General features: G+C 35.3%; 1 protein-coding gene across 2 annotated transcripts in view; it reads right to left on the minus strand.

Moving 5' to 3' along the window:
- Window positions 1–2,118: 2,118 nt before the first annotated feature.
- Lon (Lon protease) overlaps window positions 2,119–17,846 on the minus strand; it is a 33,109-nt gene continuing 17,381 nt past the window's right edge. For both annotated transcript variants that reach the window (XM_071599082.1, XM_071599081.1), the window contains exons 11-17: window positions 16,246–16,351; window positions 13,961–14,128; window positions 12,624–12,713; window positions 8,991–9,156; window positions 8,313–8,542; window positions 5,946–6,110; window positions 2,119–2,393 (exon numbers count right to left, since the gene is read on the minus strand). In XM_071599082.1, coding sequence (XP_071455183.1) covers window positions 2,244–2,393; window positions 5,946–6,110; window positions 8,313–8,542; window positions 8,991–9,156; window positions 12,624–12,713; window positions 13,961–14,128; window positions 16,246–16,351 — 1,075 coding nt within the window. In that variant the 3' untranslated portion in view covers window positions 2,119–2,243. The remainder of the gene's footprint in view (window positions 2,394–5,945; window positions 6,111–8,312; window positions 8,543–8,990; window positions 9,157–12,623; window positions 12,714–13,960; window positions 14,129–16,245; window positions 16,352–17,846) is intronic.

The raw sequence follows: 17,846 nt of genomic DNA on the forward strand, positions 1-17,846 counted from the left end.
GATTTAGTATCCATCAGTGATGACAAATTTCTGGGATTCTACAATGAATAAATGTTATGGCTGCTAAGTTTTGAATGTAACAATTCCATTTTCTTCACATCAAGTGCTAAAATTAAAATTTGGTGATCCTTTTCTATCTGATTCAAATATTTCTTTTGCACATTCTAACCTAAAATATCAGTATATCGCATGTGAAAGAAATACAGTACTTCTTTTGACATTGCATGTTATAAATATATTACTTATTTCTCCAGCTCTAATGTCCCATGGTGTAAATGTTTTGCTAAGCCTTCCCACCACTCACAAATCTGATTACTCCCATTTCCTAATGACGTATTTAATTCTCATTCTGATCTTCTAATAAAGCTAAAAATGACTGCTATCCGACTAACACCAGACTAATTAAATACATCTAAGTAACAGGAGTAAGGAAAATGGAAGGGGCCACAAAGGGGATGAATAACAGTGGAACACCAGGAATGAATTTGCTTTTCCCATACTTTCATCATTGCCATTTTTTGTTTAAAAAAGAGAGATAAATATTTTAGTCTTCAATCCCAGTGTCAGAGTTAAATTCAAAGAACTGTGGCAGATGCCGCAACAATGACAATGAGTGCAAGAGGCACAACAGTAACAATGACTGTGAAAGGAAGCATCGGTAGCTTAACTGACTAAAGCACTTAGCTGGACATTGAGGGATCCGGATTCGAATCCAGGTCAAGGCAAATGATTTTTATACTTTGATATTTGTTTCAATTTTATGAGTTCAAGATTAAAACACTTTATCAAAGAACTTAATCATTTAACAGATTGGTGACAATGCTTATCATATCACAAGTATTTCTCATAATATTCATAGGACAAGTAACCTTGGAGTGAAAAATACTACCTCAGCTTTTCCATCTCCCCAATGGCTTTTCCTTTCCAGTATACATTCCTTCTCACCCACATTAAAGATTATACTGAACAAAATCTCTGACAGACTTTTATCACGGTGCACATGTTAAATTTTTGGTTTCTATTTTCAGATAATGACTCTTTCTAAAGGAAAATCCACACCAAATATCTTTTTTGATGCTACTCTATCACCCTCCAAAAAACAATTGTGATTTCAGGTCAGAATGAATGACCAAATAATGATCGCATCAATGCAAGAAGCTCTGAGACAATGAAAAAAATGGCAGGTAACAGAGGAGACTAGTGGACTGCCACAAACCAATCTACAATAATATCAGATTGATGACCTATGAAAATAGTAACCAGTTTTTCATTATAACCTATATCCTACATCTATTCTCCCTGAACTTAAACTGATGATTTGGTTTCGTCTTCAATTTTTCTTCTTCACTAACTGTGAGCATTTTGGTAAACACCGCAAGACCTGGTTTTCCCTCCCAACCTCAACTTGCTCGTTTTGCAACTATTTAACTTATCGCAAGTCATCGAGCAATATTCTATTTTAGAGCCCATTTTCATCTCATAGTCCAATCTTGACAATTTTCATTTGAATTTTGCTCAGTTTCTCAAAATCTCTTCATTAAATATCAATTTATGTCACCAATACTAGTCACACATTACTTCTTCATTAAAGCCTTCCAGAGGTTTCTGAGATCATCCAGTTTCATTCATGTTCAAGAATGGCAAATGAGTTTACTCTTCAATGTGCTCCAGCGCTTAGTGAAATATTTACAAACAATTATTTATCATGCAAGTGGAATCATTGAAAAATCCAGTTTCAGCCAACCAAATAGCAATTAAAGCCCAAAATTAAGAATTTTATCAAATTAAAACCATTAAAAAGTTAATATCATACAATCAAATTTATAAGTTTCTTAAAATCATAAATAGTTCTAGCTTAAATTGTTGACCTAATACCCATGCAAGATTTACAAAGTGTGGTTATCAGATAAATTATGTGCATTCATCATGAATGGTACTACTCAGAACAAAGTGTATATTTATTCACTGAAATCTAAGAGCTACATTCGTGAACATTGTTATTTTTACCAAATTGAGTTAAACAAAAAGTACAAGCAACTGAAATATTAATTTGGTAACAAAGATCTAATATTATACGTTGAGGGTTATTTTGTAAAAATAAATAAACTACAGAGATGGTTAACTTTATATAAAACATTTAATGACAATGAATAATAATAGTGACAAAAGTATACATTAATAGCTCCTTATTCATTTATTAACAAACTAAATCATTAATCTCATAACAACCTGCCTTCTTGCCTTCAGTTATCTGGAAAGGCAACTTTATAGACCTCATCATAGTTTGAAACGAAGTGCACTTCCAAACCTTCCGTAATGTACGACTGCAAGTTGTCAAAATCTTTTTTATTATCCTCTGGAAGTATAATGCATTTTACACCTGCCCGTTTTGCCTAAAAAAAATAGAAATTAAATGATTAAGACATGAGGGATAGCCTTACAACACAGCGTAATAAACATTGAACTAATTAATGGATACTTGAAAATATTTCAGGCACCAAGTTGCTCATACAACATAGCATACACTTTACACATTATGGCATTATAATACATGTGAAGAGCAGAGTTTACTTCTTTTCAAAGGAATGGCACACTTACACAATACAATGTAGATCTATTCATGCCTTGAGATTCAAGATAGTACAAGGGAAAACAGCACTTTAAGGGAATAAATCAGAATGGCAAACAGTATCTAACGGAGAGGAAAACCATACTGCACACAAAATCAGCCATTTATAGTTATAAAATTTGTTGTCTCAGGCGTAACTTTATGGAATTTGCATAACATATTGAAATGTAATGAAATAATTGACTTTGTAATTCCACACACTTTATTTAAAAACACGACCAGGTTTCGACGTTGAACGTCATCATCAGGTGGTCCTCATAGAAGCACGCTGGCTATATATACCTTCTGATCATAGGAGGGGGGGGTTGGTCAGAGAGGGAGGTTGGAGGGGTAAAAAGGTTACAATGTAGCTGGGAAGAAAAGAGAATTACATTTTTGATTTAGAAGAGTGGTAGGTCTAGGAGTGGGGAGTGGGAGGGATACGAAATTTCGTTGGCAAGATCATCTTTCCAACGGACACATTTCAAAATTTCTAACTGCTCCAAAGCATCGAGCCTTTGACCTTTTTCTTCAAAATGAATAATTTTTGTCACAAAGTCACTTTTGTGGTCACTTTCGATGAGGTGTTTTGCAAAGAGGGATGTTATGTTCTTATTTTTTACACATGTTTGGTGTTCTTTAATCCTTTCTTTAAATTTCCGTCCTGTTTGTCCAATATACTTTGTGCTACAATCCGAGCACTTTAACTCATACACTCCACTCCTCTCGTTTTCGGGGACTTTGTCTTTAGTGTGAGAGATCAGGTTTTTAAGGCATGAACGACTGTAAAAGGCACATTTAATTTTTTCTTTAGGTAAACTTTTAATTACTTTTTGAGAAATAGTCCCAAGATATAGTATTCTCCGCCATTTGGCAGTGGGATCTTTTACATGTTCGGGGTTGTAAATGTGGCTTAAGGCTATTTTTGTAAGTTTATTCCGGTAAAGTAGTAGTAACTTACAAAAATAGCCTTAAGCTATTCATTTTGAAGAAAAAGGTCAAAGGCTCGATGCTTTGGAGCAGTTAGAAATTTTGAAATGTGTCCGTTGGAAAGATGATCTTGCCAACGAAATTTCGTATCCCTCCCACTCCCCACTCCTAGACCTACCACTCTTCTAAATCAAAAATGTAATTCTCTTTTCTTCCCAGCTACATTGTAACCTTTTTACCCCTCCAACCTCCCTCTCTGACCAACCCCCCCCCTCCTATGATCAGAAGGTATATATAGCCAGCGTGCTTCTATGAGGACCACCTGATGATGACGTTCAACGTCGAAACCTGGTCGTGTTTTTAAATAAAGTGTGTGGAATTACAAAGTCAATTATTTCATTACATTTCAATGTATAGTTATGCTACAACAACAGAGAAAATAAATTATATCAACAACTGGAGCTTTCTTTCAACAGGAAGTAAGTCTGCTACATTCAGCTGCCTACCCAGGTAGTCAGCAATCAATTGAAATGATCAGGCCTGGCCAACACATTTAACAAAATCACAACACAGGGAGAGTGAACGGAGTTTTCATTAAGAATTTACCAAGTTTTGGATTAATCTCCTTGTAACTGCATGCATTGCTATTTTTACTGCTGTTGGTGGCAGCATAATCTAGTTACTACCCGCTTACAAAACTCTTTCAACCCCTTTGATGGGAAGGCAGCGCATACAAGTTGTTTTGAACCAGTGGTACTCACAAGCTGGATTGCTCTGGACACCCCAGCCTACATTTATTGTTTATAAGTCTTTCCCTATCTGAACTCTTCTCTGTATTTTGATGCATTCACAGCCAAAATTCTCACATTTAATTTATTTCTGTTCTAGGAAAAATTATTTATGTGTGATAGTCAACTAGATGTTACCCAAATGTGAGTACTTTTACAAGCACATTTTATTTTCATTTAGTATACTAATTCCCAAGTAGGACGGTAGATGATTATGAGATGGCTGCTTGTAAAATTATGGAATAAAAATACATTTAAGAGTAATGCAGTTCAATTATGGCAACACTGAGTAGTAGCATCGCAATCTGCATTTGCGCTTCTCCCAACATGAAAAAGACATCCTTTCCTTGTCCTCTTCCTGGTTTCCAGCAACTTCATAAAGGTGAGGATATTGCTGCACTTTGTACATTTTGTTGCTTGCAACTACTCATTTTTCACTTATTTACTCCTGGAGAACATTTTCCCATTCATTTGTTACACTTTAATCACAAATTTCCATTAACATGCTCTTGAACAAGATTCCTGCAGGTGCTGCAGATATCACACACAATTTGTCAAATATTGGCATAAAATAAGTTTTAAATGCAGTTCAATTGCCATATTAACCACAGGATAATATTCTTTAGCCTTCCAAACACCCTCAAATTCAAACACCACTAACAGGATAAGCTCTCTAATCATTAGCAATATTTATGATGCTTTCTGTTTAGCACACAGCACATCCTCCCTTCAATTCTCATAACAAGGAGAGATAGAAATTTTATATTCCTTTATCATATATTAAACAAGGGCAGGCGTTAAGCTACAGACAAGTCATTTTAGTGAATTCCTTTTCCCCTCCACTCGCCACCTTCAGCAAAGAGCATGAGAGCAAAGTAAAGAGTGTCAGAAAAAATGAGGATGCTTCCTAGTGAGACCTCTGTAGAAATATTGCAAAGAACATCATCAACTGGCAGTCTCCACCGCCAAGTTTATCTCAGAAGTTTGACTCCATTTCCTAGAAGCAGTCTTCCAACCAGTTCTGAGCAGGCACTAAGGGCTCTTCCCGAAGATATTTTAAAACGATAATAATTACATGAACAAGGAAAACAATTTTCTCGTTAGTCTTTGACGAAACCCAATTTTCAGAACCAGTGCTTAATGTAAGAAACAATCACACCAGATCAGGTTGATATAAATACTGAAAAACAACTACTAGTCATGTCGGTATTCAGATTTCCTCATTCAAACAGGTATTTTTATCCATACATTTTCTGCACAGAAAACAAACCAAATACTTCACGTAAAACTGTATAAGACCATGCTGCCTACTGCAAAAATCCTGTCAAGAGTACACACACAAACATACAAATAACTATGAGAGCACATAGTTTCTCTTTAAAAGAGCTAAAATAGTGAAATCTTCATCTGTTCTTCATTGCCTGTTACTCTTTTCGGCAAGAAAGTAAGTATACTTCATAAGTTACGAGGAGGGGATTTAAAATTCAGTATAAAAAGTGCTAAAACTGTGATTTATATGACAGAAATGCAATACTTTAATTTACCATTTTGATGGAAGAAGTTAACTCCATTAAAATTAGGGCACCCATTATCAAAATATAAAAATCAAGATAACTCACAGCTATTGTCTTCTCCTTGATTTCACCAACAGGCAACACCTTTCCTAATAAGGATATCTCGCCAGTCATTGCCAAACTCTGACGAACTGGCACACCCCTGGCTAAGGAGATCAAGGCAGTTGTAAGGGTGCAACCAGCACTTGGTCCATCTTTTGGAGTGGCCCCCTACAACATTGAAATTGATTTTTATACAAAAGTTTTAAACCAAATAATATGCTCTCATTGAGTGTTTTTAAGTCCAGTTAATTTTTAAGGAGCACAAGTGGCAAACATTAAAAGTAGGATAACTAGAAGCTTTTCAAGATAATCACTACACTGCACTATTCACTGTATCATTCAAACTGCAGTAAATGCTGTAATCATGTGAGCAAGAGAAGCATAATATTCAAATAGTTTCCCATATCACAGGGAAAAACACTGCCAAGCTTTTCAGTAAATTCAAATTCACTGAAATCTTGAATTTACGCACCCTATTATAATTTAATCCTCAAAATTATATATTTTTAAAAAATATCAAATTGATTGATACAAATCCAGCAGATGGTGGAAATTTAGAGAAAATTAGACATGTATGTAGTAACTTGCTATGAGTTAAACATTCACATTTCCACACTGCACACAATAACAGAGATAACTAGGAACAGTGCTTTCCATATAAGGTTTATATTTCCTTAAAAATGACAATGAAAAAGTACATATAATATGTTTGTTTGTCTCATTCACTTAGGGCCATTAATGAAGAAAAAAACTGTAAATATACTGAGTGTATTTCTCACAGTGAAGACAACTATAAACTAATACGGCTTTATATTTTATTTAAGTAAAACATACATTTGTAATTTCCACCTGCATGAGTATTCGCACCTCACATTTTTTCATTTACATTTATTTTTCATCTTTTTGCATAAAAACAACTTGTTTAATGCACATTTATTCTTTTACTATAATCATGTGAGATATTCCATTTGTATCAAAACACACAAATATTTTTTCCTGCCAATCTTAATTTTAAAAATAAACCTTCATTTTACTTTTCTTTTCATTGATCCATCAAAAAAGAAAACCTGAGATTTCATTTTATGTATTAGAAAGAAAAAAAATCTTTTTTTAGAATAATGCATTATGCTATTCCTGCATAAACCTACAGTTCGTTAATATGGCATTTAATTAACATTAAATTGGCATTGACTGCAAGAGAATTGGAAATCTCTAAAATAATTATTGAAAAAAGCCAGCAATAATGTATGTATGAGAAGTGGAAAATTTAAATTATCATCTCTTTTCAAATAATTTGGCCAATGAGATGATAAAGATGTTGCTAACAGTTAAATTTGGAATGATGGACATTAATGCAGACGAATATTTAATTCTTATTTACATTGACATGGCGACTAACTGAAACATATCCATAATAAAATTTCATAATTTCAATCCTGTGTTTGGTCAGTAAAATTGCAATACTTTGGCGATTGATATTTATTTGTTTAGCCTTGATCCGTAAACAGCACTTCTTGGCCTTTACATCAGACTATTAACAGTGAAAACAATGGAGACGATTACAAACACCCAAGCCCTAGGTGGAGGAAAACCTACCAAGGCAGGAATCAAACACGCGACCCTTAGATTGGCAGACTAGGACGTTACCCCGCTGCCAGCGAGGCCGGCAAATAAATAGGAAAATTAAACCAACATGTTGGTATGTGACATCAAATATGCTAGTATTTTGCTTCACTTTATGTGATCACTGAAGTCAGTCAATTTCAGTTAAGTTTTTATATAGGACTTGCTTGTATGAGGGCCTATGACAAACACTAACTGATGTGACAACTGAAAGGAATATTGATTGTCCTGATCAGGAATTCCCAAATCTCATATCATATTCCCTATTTGACAATCTAATTCCAAGACTTTTCAGAGCCAAATTAGTCATTCTCATTTTCCCCAAACTTCTGGAGAAATTAAATGATTCCTGACTTTTCCCCAACTTTCTGATTTTTCCCAGCAAAGTGGTTATCCTGATAATGTAAAGAAACAATATTAGACATTATGCATCAATATAACCTAGGGTTAGTTATTGAGATCTATGGTAAATAAAAAAATCAATTTAATTTTTGACTGGCAAAAATATGAATAACAAGTTATATGGTTTTTATGTTGGTGAAAAAAGTTTATGTTTATGTGATAGTATGGATATTTAGTAGATTTTGAAGCAAATGAATTTTTTCCTGAAGTGGGGAGGAGAAAGGGGGGATAATTAAAAATGGCACAGACATCACTCTGGCAGACAGACAGTCACTGAAATGAGCCAACAAAATTCACCAGCACTCAATAGCTCTTAAAAAGTACTCCAAAGAGAAATAATAATACCTCTGGCACATGTATGTGTATGTGACCTTGCGTTAGCACAGTGTTTGTTGGATCTTTCTGTTGAACTATATTTCGAGCCACAGTGAGTGCTATCCTCACAGATTCCTTCATCACATCTCCCAATGAACCAGTAAGTTCCAACGTTCCAGATATCCCTCCTGAATCATCAGATGGCTGATTTTCTGGCATGGGTTTTCGAAGGACTGACTCGACATAAAGGGTAGTTCCTCCTAAAAATAGAATACCAAGTTTTAAAACACTGGCTTTAAATGCTCCAAGTGCCTAAACTTTAGCTCAACTTTTGAAAACTAATTTAAATAATAATTGTTTCTCAGATGCTCTAATCTGAAGGAAGAAAATAAAGGGCCACTCAAGGGCACAAGCCAAACCGTAATAAATGAAATTTTCAAAATTGATTTGGATTAATTTACAAGAGCATTTCAATATCCACAAAAGAGGATATCACTTTCAACTCCAGACGTTTCAAACAAAATTTTATCTTTCTCCACCATGTTTATTAAAGATGCAGTTAGAAATTGGTTATCAACTTGGTCACAATAGTACTGATGATAACTGAGAAAAACAAGCAAGAATAAATCTAGAAGTAGAAATTACATATTTATAAAAGAATGTAGAAGATAGCAATGATATATCAAGGAATAATAAGCAAAGCCTCACCCATAGCAGACCATGCTAATCCCATAACAACTCCAGGAGGAGTATTTTCATACAAACGGTCATGGCTGAAAACAGGTTTCCCAACAAAGTCTTCTAGATTATCAGCTACCACTTCAACACTTTCAGCTTCTTTCATCACAATTTTGTAGGCAACTTTTCTCACCATCTGGACCAAAAAGAATATCAATCTATTACCTCCAGTTACCAATTAGGTGCAAAAGTACAGTGGTACCTTGACTTACAAACCACTAAATATTTGCAATTTTTGGTTATACAATCTTTTTTCATATTCTATTTTGACCTCTAGTTATGAATTTATTCTCACGACATGAACTGAGATGATTTCCTATAATGCAGCATACATGAATCACAGACTAATTAATGAGATAAACCAAGAAGGTAAAATGTACTCAAAACTCTGCTTTTGAGGGTACTTTGCGTACAATTCAAAGAGCTGTGGGAGGTGCAGTGATGGAAGAGTAAATAAAATTCAATAGGTAAAAATCATTTGCCTTGACTGTGCCATAAATTGTTTTTTAAACCTCCCTCACCTAAGAGACAAAAAGAAGCAACTGATGACAAAAAATCAAAAACAAAACTACAAATCTAGTCATATGAAAATAATTTAATTTTTAATGCAATGGAAGATGCTCTCTGAGTAAGGACACTCGAGCACATTTTCAAACATCATAAGATGGGAAGAAGTATAAATTCTACATTACTGAAAATATGAGATTTTGGAGATTTTTGGAATTTTCCATTCCCTTGAGATTCCATAATAGCTAAGTTTGACTGATATTTTTTATTTTATTTCAACCATTTTAGCCGATATGAATCAATATTAAAATAAAAGTAAACAACAGTGAACAAAATATACTCTTCAAAATTAAAACAATCATTAAATATTAACAATAATTCGTTCATTGCATATGAAAAAAATTCAAATTTTTGTCCATTCCAATAATAGATGAGTTTGAGTAAAAATTACTTTGGTCATTTAATAAGTACACATTTTTATCTATCCATTCGGCACAAGTATTATACAATTTCTGTGCCCAATAAAATCAAAAATACTAAGAAAATGTTTCACTGGGGTAATGTAATTATTGTATTTTCTGGCCCATAACATCCTGAAGCATAAGACGCACTGTGATTTTTCATGTTGTACGAGGGTGGTACAATAAGTCCTTAGAAAAAAGTAGAAAAAACCATTTTTTTGGGCAAATTTTTTTTTATTTTTCAACATAATCTCCTTTCAACTCCATACATATTTGGCTAAGAGGTTTTTGAATTTTTTGAAGCCGTCTAAAAAAAGTAGGATTTTGGAAGCTCCTCAAAATAGGCATTTGTTTGATCGATTGCTTCCTCGTTAGACGTAAAAATTCATCCCCCAAGCAATTTCTTCAAGTCTGGAAATAATAAATAGTCACTGTAGGCCAAATCTGGTGAATACAGTGTGGATGTTGTAATAATTGGAGCTTTAATTCCATAATTTTGGCCATTGCAACTGGGCCGGTGTGAACCTGTGAATTGTCTTGATGAAAGAGAATCTTTTTTTTCAGATGAGGATGCTTTTCCTTGATTTCTTTGCTCTGCCGTTCCAATAATGATGCATAATACTCTCCTGTTATCACTGTTCCCTTTTTCAAGTAATCAATGCCTATTATTCCACGAGCATCCCAAAAGACCGTGGCCAAAACCTTACAAACCGACTTGACCGTCTTCCCCTTCTTCAGAGCCCGTTCCCCTTAAAAAATCCACTGTTTTGACTGTTGCTTTGTCTCTGGAGTGTAGGTGTATCCATGTTTCATCAACAGTTATATACCGACACAGAAACTCATCAGGATTCAAGCGGGAAAGCGCCAAAACAACCTCAGAGTCGACCACACGATTGCGTTTCTTCTCCGCTGTGAGTAAACACGGCACCCATCTTGCCGAGATGTTTTTCACGCCCAATTTTTTGTGCAAAATTGAAACTACTGCACCTTGTGATAGGCCTATGTCTTCTACTATATCGCTTCTACACTTTGAGTCATCGATCACTTAAAATCATATCTTGGATTTTGTCAATCATTTCCGGGGTAGACACTACCACAGGGCATCCAGATCTGCATTCATCTTTTGCCGATGTGCGACCACATTCAAACTCATTCACTCAATTGTAAACAGTTGCAAACACAGGAGCAGAAGTGCCATGAACTTCGTCCAACTCAGCTTTGAATTCTTTCGGCTTCAACCCTTTCAAATACAAGTGTTTAATAACTGCTCGAAACTCATTTTTATCCATTTTTATAGACAAATTAAAGTTGTTTACTTCAATCGATGACACCAATGAAACTATACGATGGATACAGCTGAAACTTTAACAGCTGACTAGTTAGGAATGTTATTTGATGGAAAAAATTTATTTTCAATACTACATGCGCCATCTCTTGGATTTTCTAAGGACTTATTGTACCACCCTGGTAATTTACAAAAATTACTTGGATGAAACAGAAAAGGTCCAAGTATTTTGATGGCAACAATAAATACGAAGAAAATTTATTTGTGGCATTGAAAAATTAGCAGCTACACATGCATCAATTTTTATTCATTGTAAAATCCCGGAAATTCGTCATCACGAAACCAAAACACCCATTTTTGTTTCATGAAGGGTAATAAAGAAAATCAAATTTAAATGTCAATCTGTACAGCAATCTTCTCTCTTAAGATTCCAAGAGATTATTATTTTAACTTTTCATGTGATGCCAAGTTCTTTGTATTTTGATATTATCGAAATTTGTTCTAAAAGCAACAATTTTCTAAAACTTTACGACATTCTCATATTACTTAAGATTGAATGCCTGTAGACTTTATTTATGTGTTTATCAGGAGAGATACAATGAATGTATGTATTAACAGAGGGTCGACATCCCCATTAGCCCAATGTGTACCAAGTTTTGCAGCAGCCCTACATATGAGATGAAACTAAATTCACTCTATTGTACACAGCTACGATTATTTGAGAATTTTTTAGGAAAAACTTTCAACGAAATATGAGAACTATTTCTTACTGCTGACTCGAAACAGTGATATCGTTGAAATTAGCAATAAAGACCACCATTTTCTATGCCTGATCCCGCAAATCATCTTGCCCTAATAGCGCTGGTCAAAGTTGTACCCGTGTACCTCGCGGCCCTTAAGACATAGGCTGATTTTGGAGCAAACTTTGGAGCCAAAACATTGTATTTTATACACTCGGAGATATAGCAATGCATTCCTAACATGGAAGATTTATGAATTCTCATTTTTTATTGCCCCAAAGCCTCCTGACGTTCTCTGAATGAAAATAATTCAGCAGGTTTGTTTTACTCAATTTTCAATTTGTTAACAACTCGTTGATTAAAAAAATCCCACACTTATTTTACCCAACCAACAATGGTTTCCACACCTTTGGCATTGTCATGCTTGATAAGGTGCACGATGCTGACACTATTGGCCAGTTAAATAAAAGAAGTGAGTAAGTTTACCTCTTGATTTGGTTTTATCATAATTGACAAAAAATATGGCTACTAAGTGAAGCCTGAAACAATTACTTAGTATAGGACCATTAAATTTTAAATTTAAAAATTGTTCGTTGCAAATTTTACTTACCTTATTAATATACTTCTGTAAATTTCTAACACCACTTTCTCGGCAATATGATTTCACTAGAGTATTAAGTGTCTCATCAGCTATTTTTATCTGCAAGAGATTTAAAAATAAAAGAAGAGGTTAATTCCCACTAGGGGAATAAGAATGTTTAAGTGCACCAAATTTAAAGAGATAAAAACATCCAACCAAATGGCTTGCGCATTGAAACAGGCAGAGAGGAGTGAACAGTGATTATCCGACTGCATGCGTCATTCCATGCCCCTTCAGACAATCATTGCTTGAACTCTCAGATTTTGATGAGGATTCAAAGATGTGAACTTCGCAGTCGTCAAATAAATATTATTTCTAGTGCTTTGATAAAATTAAAATAACAGCAAAATAAGAAACATTTTTAAACATAAGACCTACAAAGTATTTACAACTTCCCTTCTCTCCTTAAGAGAGGAGCCTATTCTTAAATCAAGTTGATCTACCATCTTATGTACTGAAATAATATACAAAAAGTTATAACAGGGGTAGTAGTAGTTTTGATGGGAGGCGACCGACAGCTAAGGTCATTTGCGCCATAGGGGAAGGACAGGAAAGGATGAAGGGTGGAGAGAAACCCGGCGTCGGCATTAGCCTACTCTTTACGAAAGGCGCCAAGGGGTCCGCGGCTTAACGTCCCATCCGACGGACGGCGTACTCACTCAAAGTGCCCTCCACAAAGCACCTCAAGTAGGGATCGAGATACCTCTGAAAAATATTCAACACCGCCGGGATTTGAACCCACGCCCTCAGGGTGGGAAGCCAGTACGTTAGCCCCCGCACCATCTCGATCCCGGTTATAACAGGTCTAGCAATTCAAGGTTAAGTTGCAGCATTTGTTTTTGTTGTATTCAATATTATTTACATTAAATATTGGCTTAGTAAAAGGAATTTGAAAGTTTTGGGGACAGTATAGTTTGTTTTGCAAAAAATGAATAATGACACCAAAATGCCATCACAATGTAAATGACAACAACGTAAAATACAATAACTTAGGGCAGTGTCTTGGATAGCATTTAAAAATAAAAGATATTTTTGCAAGTATAAGGACCAGACCATGGCTTTGAATTTTATTGTCGACTTAATTTAACTAATAGACTAATAAAGCATTATGAATTTGGCCAGAGACTGTCCTTAGCTTTGAATTAAGGGAAATTAAATTAAACAGGACTGAAATAATGAGGATTCACATTAATCCCTCCTTTCCCTGACTCTGACCGCAAGTTTAAGCTTATCATCTAATGTTAACAACAAATAAAGGAACATAAATTGGAACATAACTATTTTTAAACAGCTAAATGAAAACATACCTGGTCATCTTTCAAGCCAGACTCCCTCTTGGCTTGTGGAACTAAATACTGATTCGCTATAGCTAGTTTCTCCTCAGCAACATAACCTGGGAGGGCAATAACTTCCATTCGATCCCTCAGAGGCTCAGGGATGTTATATACCACATTTGCTGTTGTTATGAATAATATCTGTAAATTGAAAAATCATCATTGATATTCACCTTTGTTTAGAGAAAATCACTTTCCCCTTCTCACAAATTATATTCTCGTTAATAATAATGCATTGCAATTGCTTTTCAATAATGTATATGAGAAGCAACCTTTCAACATCATTGAGAATATGTAACCGTTGCACTCTCGTCCCTCTATTTGTAGCATCTATCTCCTTAGTCTTATCCGCACTCTTGGAGAAGAGGTCAATCTTTGATGTTGACCAATTGTTGATGAGCATCCTAGAACAGCCGTGCTCACACCTTGTTCCCGATTTTCAATGATAATACATTTCATTTCTACCATTATTTTTTATTTTTATTCTCTAATGGCTTTCTTCTTATTGATTTTCCTTTGGGGTCAATTTTAAAACTATACACAAAATATTATTTAACTTTGCACAAAAAAATCACTAATAATATGTTTGAACACAAGTCTGGAAAAATGTGTGATCACTAGCGATGCTAAGATACTAGAGGAACGAGTGCTAGAGACAAACTGCAGTCGCAGGTGCCCAATGAATCTGGGAATTCCCCTCTCCTCGTCATTCGTTATACCAAGAGTTGCTCATTAAGTGAGTTATTTTCGGGACCAATATTTTTGCTCATTATGCAATTTACTCACCATGCAAGGTGCTCCTAAAGCAAGGTTTTACTGTATTACTTAGTTGGTCAGCATAGCATAAGCATCTTAATGTGTAAAAGGAGAGAATTTTCACCAAAATTATCACCTTTAAGGACTCGCATTGAAATCTTTACAACGACTTTCATTCACTCAAAACAGGAATGAAATCAAAGAGAGGAGAAGGGGATAGATAACTTACAGATGCCTAAGCTGAAGGAAAGATGGGTTTTTTGCCCACATTTCGAGGACCCATCCAACTAATCCTAATTACACCAATAGTTGTATGGCAGATGACAGGATCAAGATATATAAGCAAGCTCCATGCAACTGACTAATTTGTCAAAATCAGATGGCAGAAAGAGCTTTTTTATAAGGGACATACTAGGTCACTCTAATAGCAAAAAACGTTAAAATAAAATTGGTGAATGTCTGGATGCAACTCAGCCAGTCCGACAATTACTGCACTTTTACTTTTAGGGATACAGTGATATTTTTTCCATGAATAATTCATACAAAGATTAATATAGGTTTTCCCTGGTTTGTAATAAGACCTTGATCATTTTATCCAGGGCCCATAAACAGTATTTTCTAGTTTCCATGGATTTCTGGCAGTTATCTCCTTGTCAACTTTACATCTGGCATGTTTACCTACATCATCAGTCAAAAAAGTTCCTGGCTACATGGGGTAAAACAGAGATTCTAAGGTGAGATGGTAAGTGCTCCTAACAATGCCACTCTCCAGCTTTTCATATTGAATGAAGACTTAGAAGTAGCCTAGATTAATGAATAAGGAAATGAAAAATATTTCTGCATGTCTATAATATTTTCAATTATTCATTTGATAAGACGTAAACTTAAACATGTGAACCACTTCTGGAAACAAATTTGTTTGATGAGTACAAAGAACATGTTCGGTTTTGTTCAACAAAACCAACACTACCAGGTGCAAGCAGTATTACAATCTAGATGTAACTCACAAAGTGGGTGGGTTGGGGCAGGGGTTTTGCCCATCAATAATATATAGTGAACACTTTCTTTATGGTATTAATCTATTTCATATGACTGATTGTAATGCAAAATTACTGAAATATGAACCAAAAAGTATATCATTTGCTGTAATATGTCCATGGGCAGGTCTGAGAAAAAGAAGACTGAGGCCCAAACATGTCCCATCAGGGACCAGACAGGGCTGTCAACAGTTATATGGCTGACCAAGATATCATAAGAGTTCTTGAACTGATCACTAACAGAATTATGGCTCAAATAAAAGTATGCAGCACAAATCACAATGGGCACTCAATACTGGCTTAAAACATTGCTGTTTTATTTTATTCAATTTCTTTTTTATTCACATTGATTCACAGGATTTCCATGTGAATCAGGAATGCATGCAAATGCCATATATATCCTACATTTGCTAAGTACATTCAATGCCATACATGAATAGGAATTAACCAAAAATGTGTACTCACTTTGGATAAATCTACAGGAACGTCTAAATAATGGTCCAAAAAGTTGGCATTTTGTTCAGGGTCCAGCAGTTCTAGAAGTGCTGAGGCTGGATCTCCTTGGATACCCCTAGAAAGAGAAGTTACTTAATTGGATTAAACATTTTTACTACAGCATGTAAAACTACAAAGAGCATTAATATAGCATGCAACACTACATCATGCAGCATAACTTAAGTTATTAAATTAGAAAAGCAGATTTAGCAGTGGAAGCAGAGAAGAAAACAAGATGATCTACACCAGCTAATAGAATTTTATCCAATGACAGACATCTAATGAACCCTGCTGAATGTAGGAGTTTGTGGGTGGAGTTGGTCACTTGATTTAAAACCAAGATGAAAGAATATACAAGGTACCAAGAAGTAATCCTAGGGGGAAGGAAGAGTTCTCATGGTCTGATTTAAAGCATTTATGAGGGAGAAATGTAGCCACAAGGTATTATTAGGGTCATCCGGAAAGTAGTACCCGTTCGTGCCGCATGAAGTGCTGACGACGCGAGTAGCCGCTGGACGAGGTCAGATAGCTTCAGTGGCTTGTCTGCCTTCTCTGAGCCAAGTTGCGTGACGCTAGCATTGCCTGTGTTGTTTCTGTGATTGTTTACAATGTTTAAAAAAATTGAGAACGCCGCCAGTTGTGAAGTGAGGGCAGTGATTAAATTCCTCAATGCAAGAAACGTTCGCCCATGTGATATTCATCGCCAATTAAAGGAGGTGTATGGAGACAATGTAATGGACGAGTCGTCTGTTCGGCGGTGGTGTCGCAACTTCAACATGGGGAGGGGGAACACACACGACGATGAGCGTTCGGGGAGACCGTCTGTCATTACAGACCAACTGGTGAGCTCAGTTGACGAATTCGTGAGGAACGATCGGCGCGTCACAATTGATGACATCTGTGAGCATTTTCCCAATGTTTCTCGAACAATTGTTCATGAAATTGTTAAACACCATCTGCATTATGCAAAAATTTGTGCAAGATGGGTCCCTCGCGTATCTCAATGAGCTGGCGGCGAAGGACTATGCAGCAGGAATACAGAAACTTGTCACACGTTATGACAAATGCCTTAATTTGCTTGGAGATTATGTTGAGAAGTAGTTTAAAGTATCCTCTTTCAAATAAATTTTTTTATGTTTGTTAATATTTACTTTTGTGTCTTTATTTCACGAACGGGTACTACTTTCCGGATGACCCTCGTATTATTAAAACGTAAATGTGCAGATAGACAATGTCAGATGGCACACAAGTCCCAAGTACTATATTACAATCAAATTTGCCTTTGAAAAAAATAAGGCATCTCAAATCCAATCAATATCACAAAAGATAATAAATAAAATCAGTCAGTAAAAAACAATTCACTTAAAGGAAACATCCAAACACCAATCTCCAACACGAAATAATCCCCATCTCATTAACATCAGTTTCCCAATCAATGCTAAAAAAATCAAAACTAAGCTGTTACATACAATTTCACACAACACATCAATCAAATTATTATATAAATTGTTAACATCTTTTATCAAAAGTATTTACCCTGTTAGGAGAGGGCTCGAATAGTTTTGCATGTA

This window comes from Hetaerina americana, unplaced genomic scaffold, assembly GCF_022747635.1.
Source record: "Hetaerina americana unplaced genomic scaffold, ioHetAmer1.1.p SCAF_104, whole genome shotgun sequence".
NCBI classification, from domain to species: domain Eukaryota; kingdom Metazoa; phylum Arthropoda; class Insecta; order Odonata; family Calopterygidae; genus Hetaerina; species Hetaerina americana.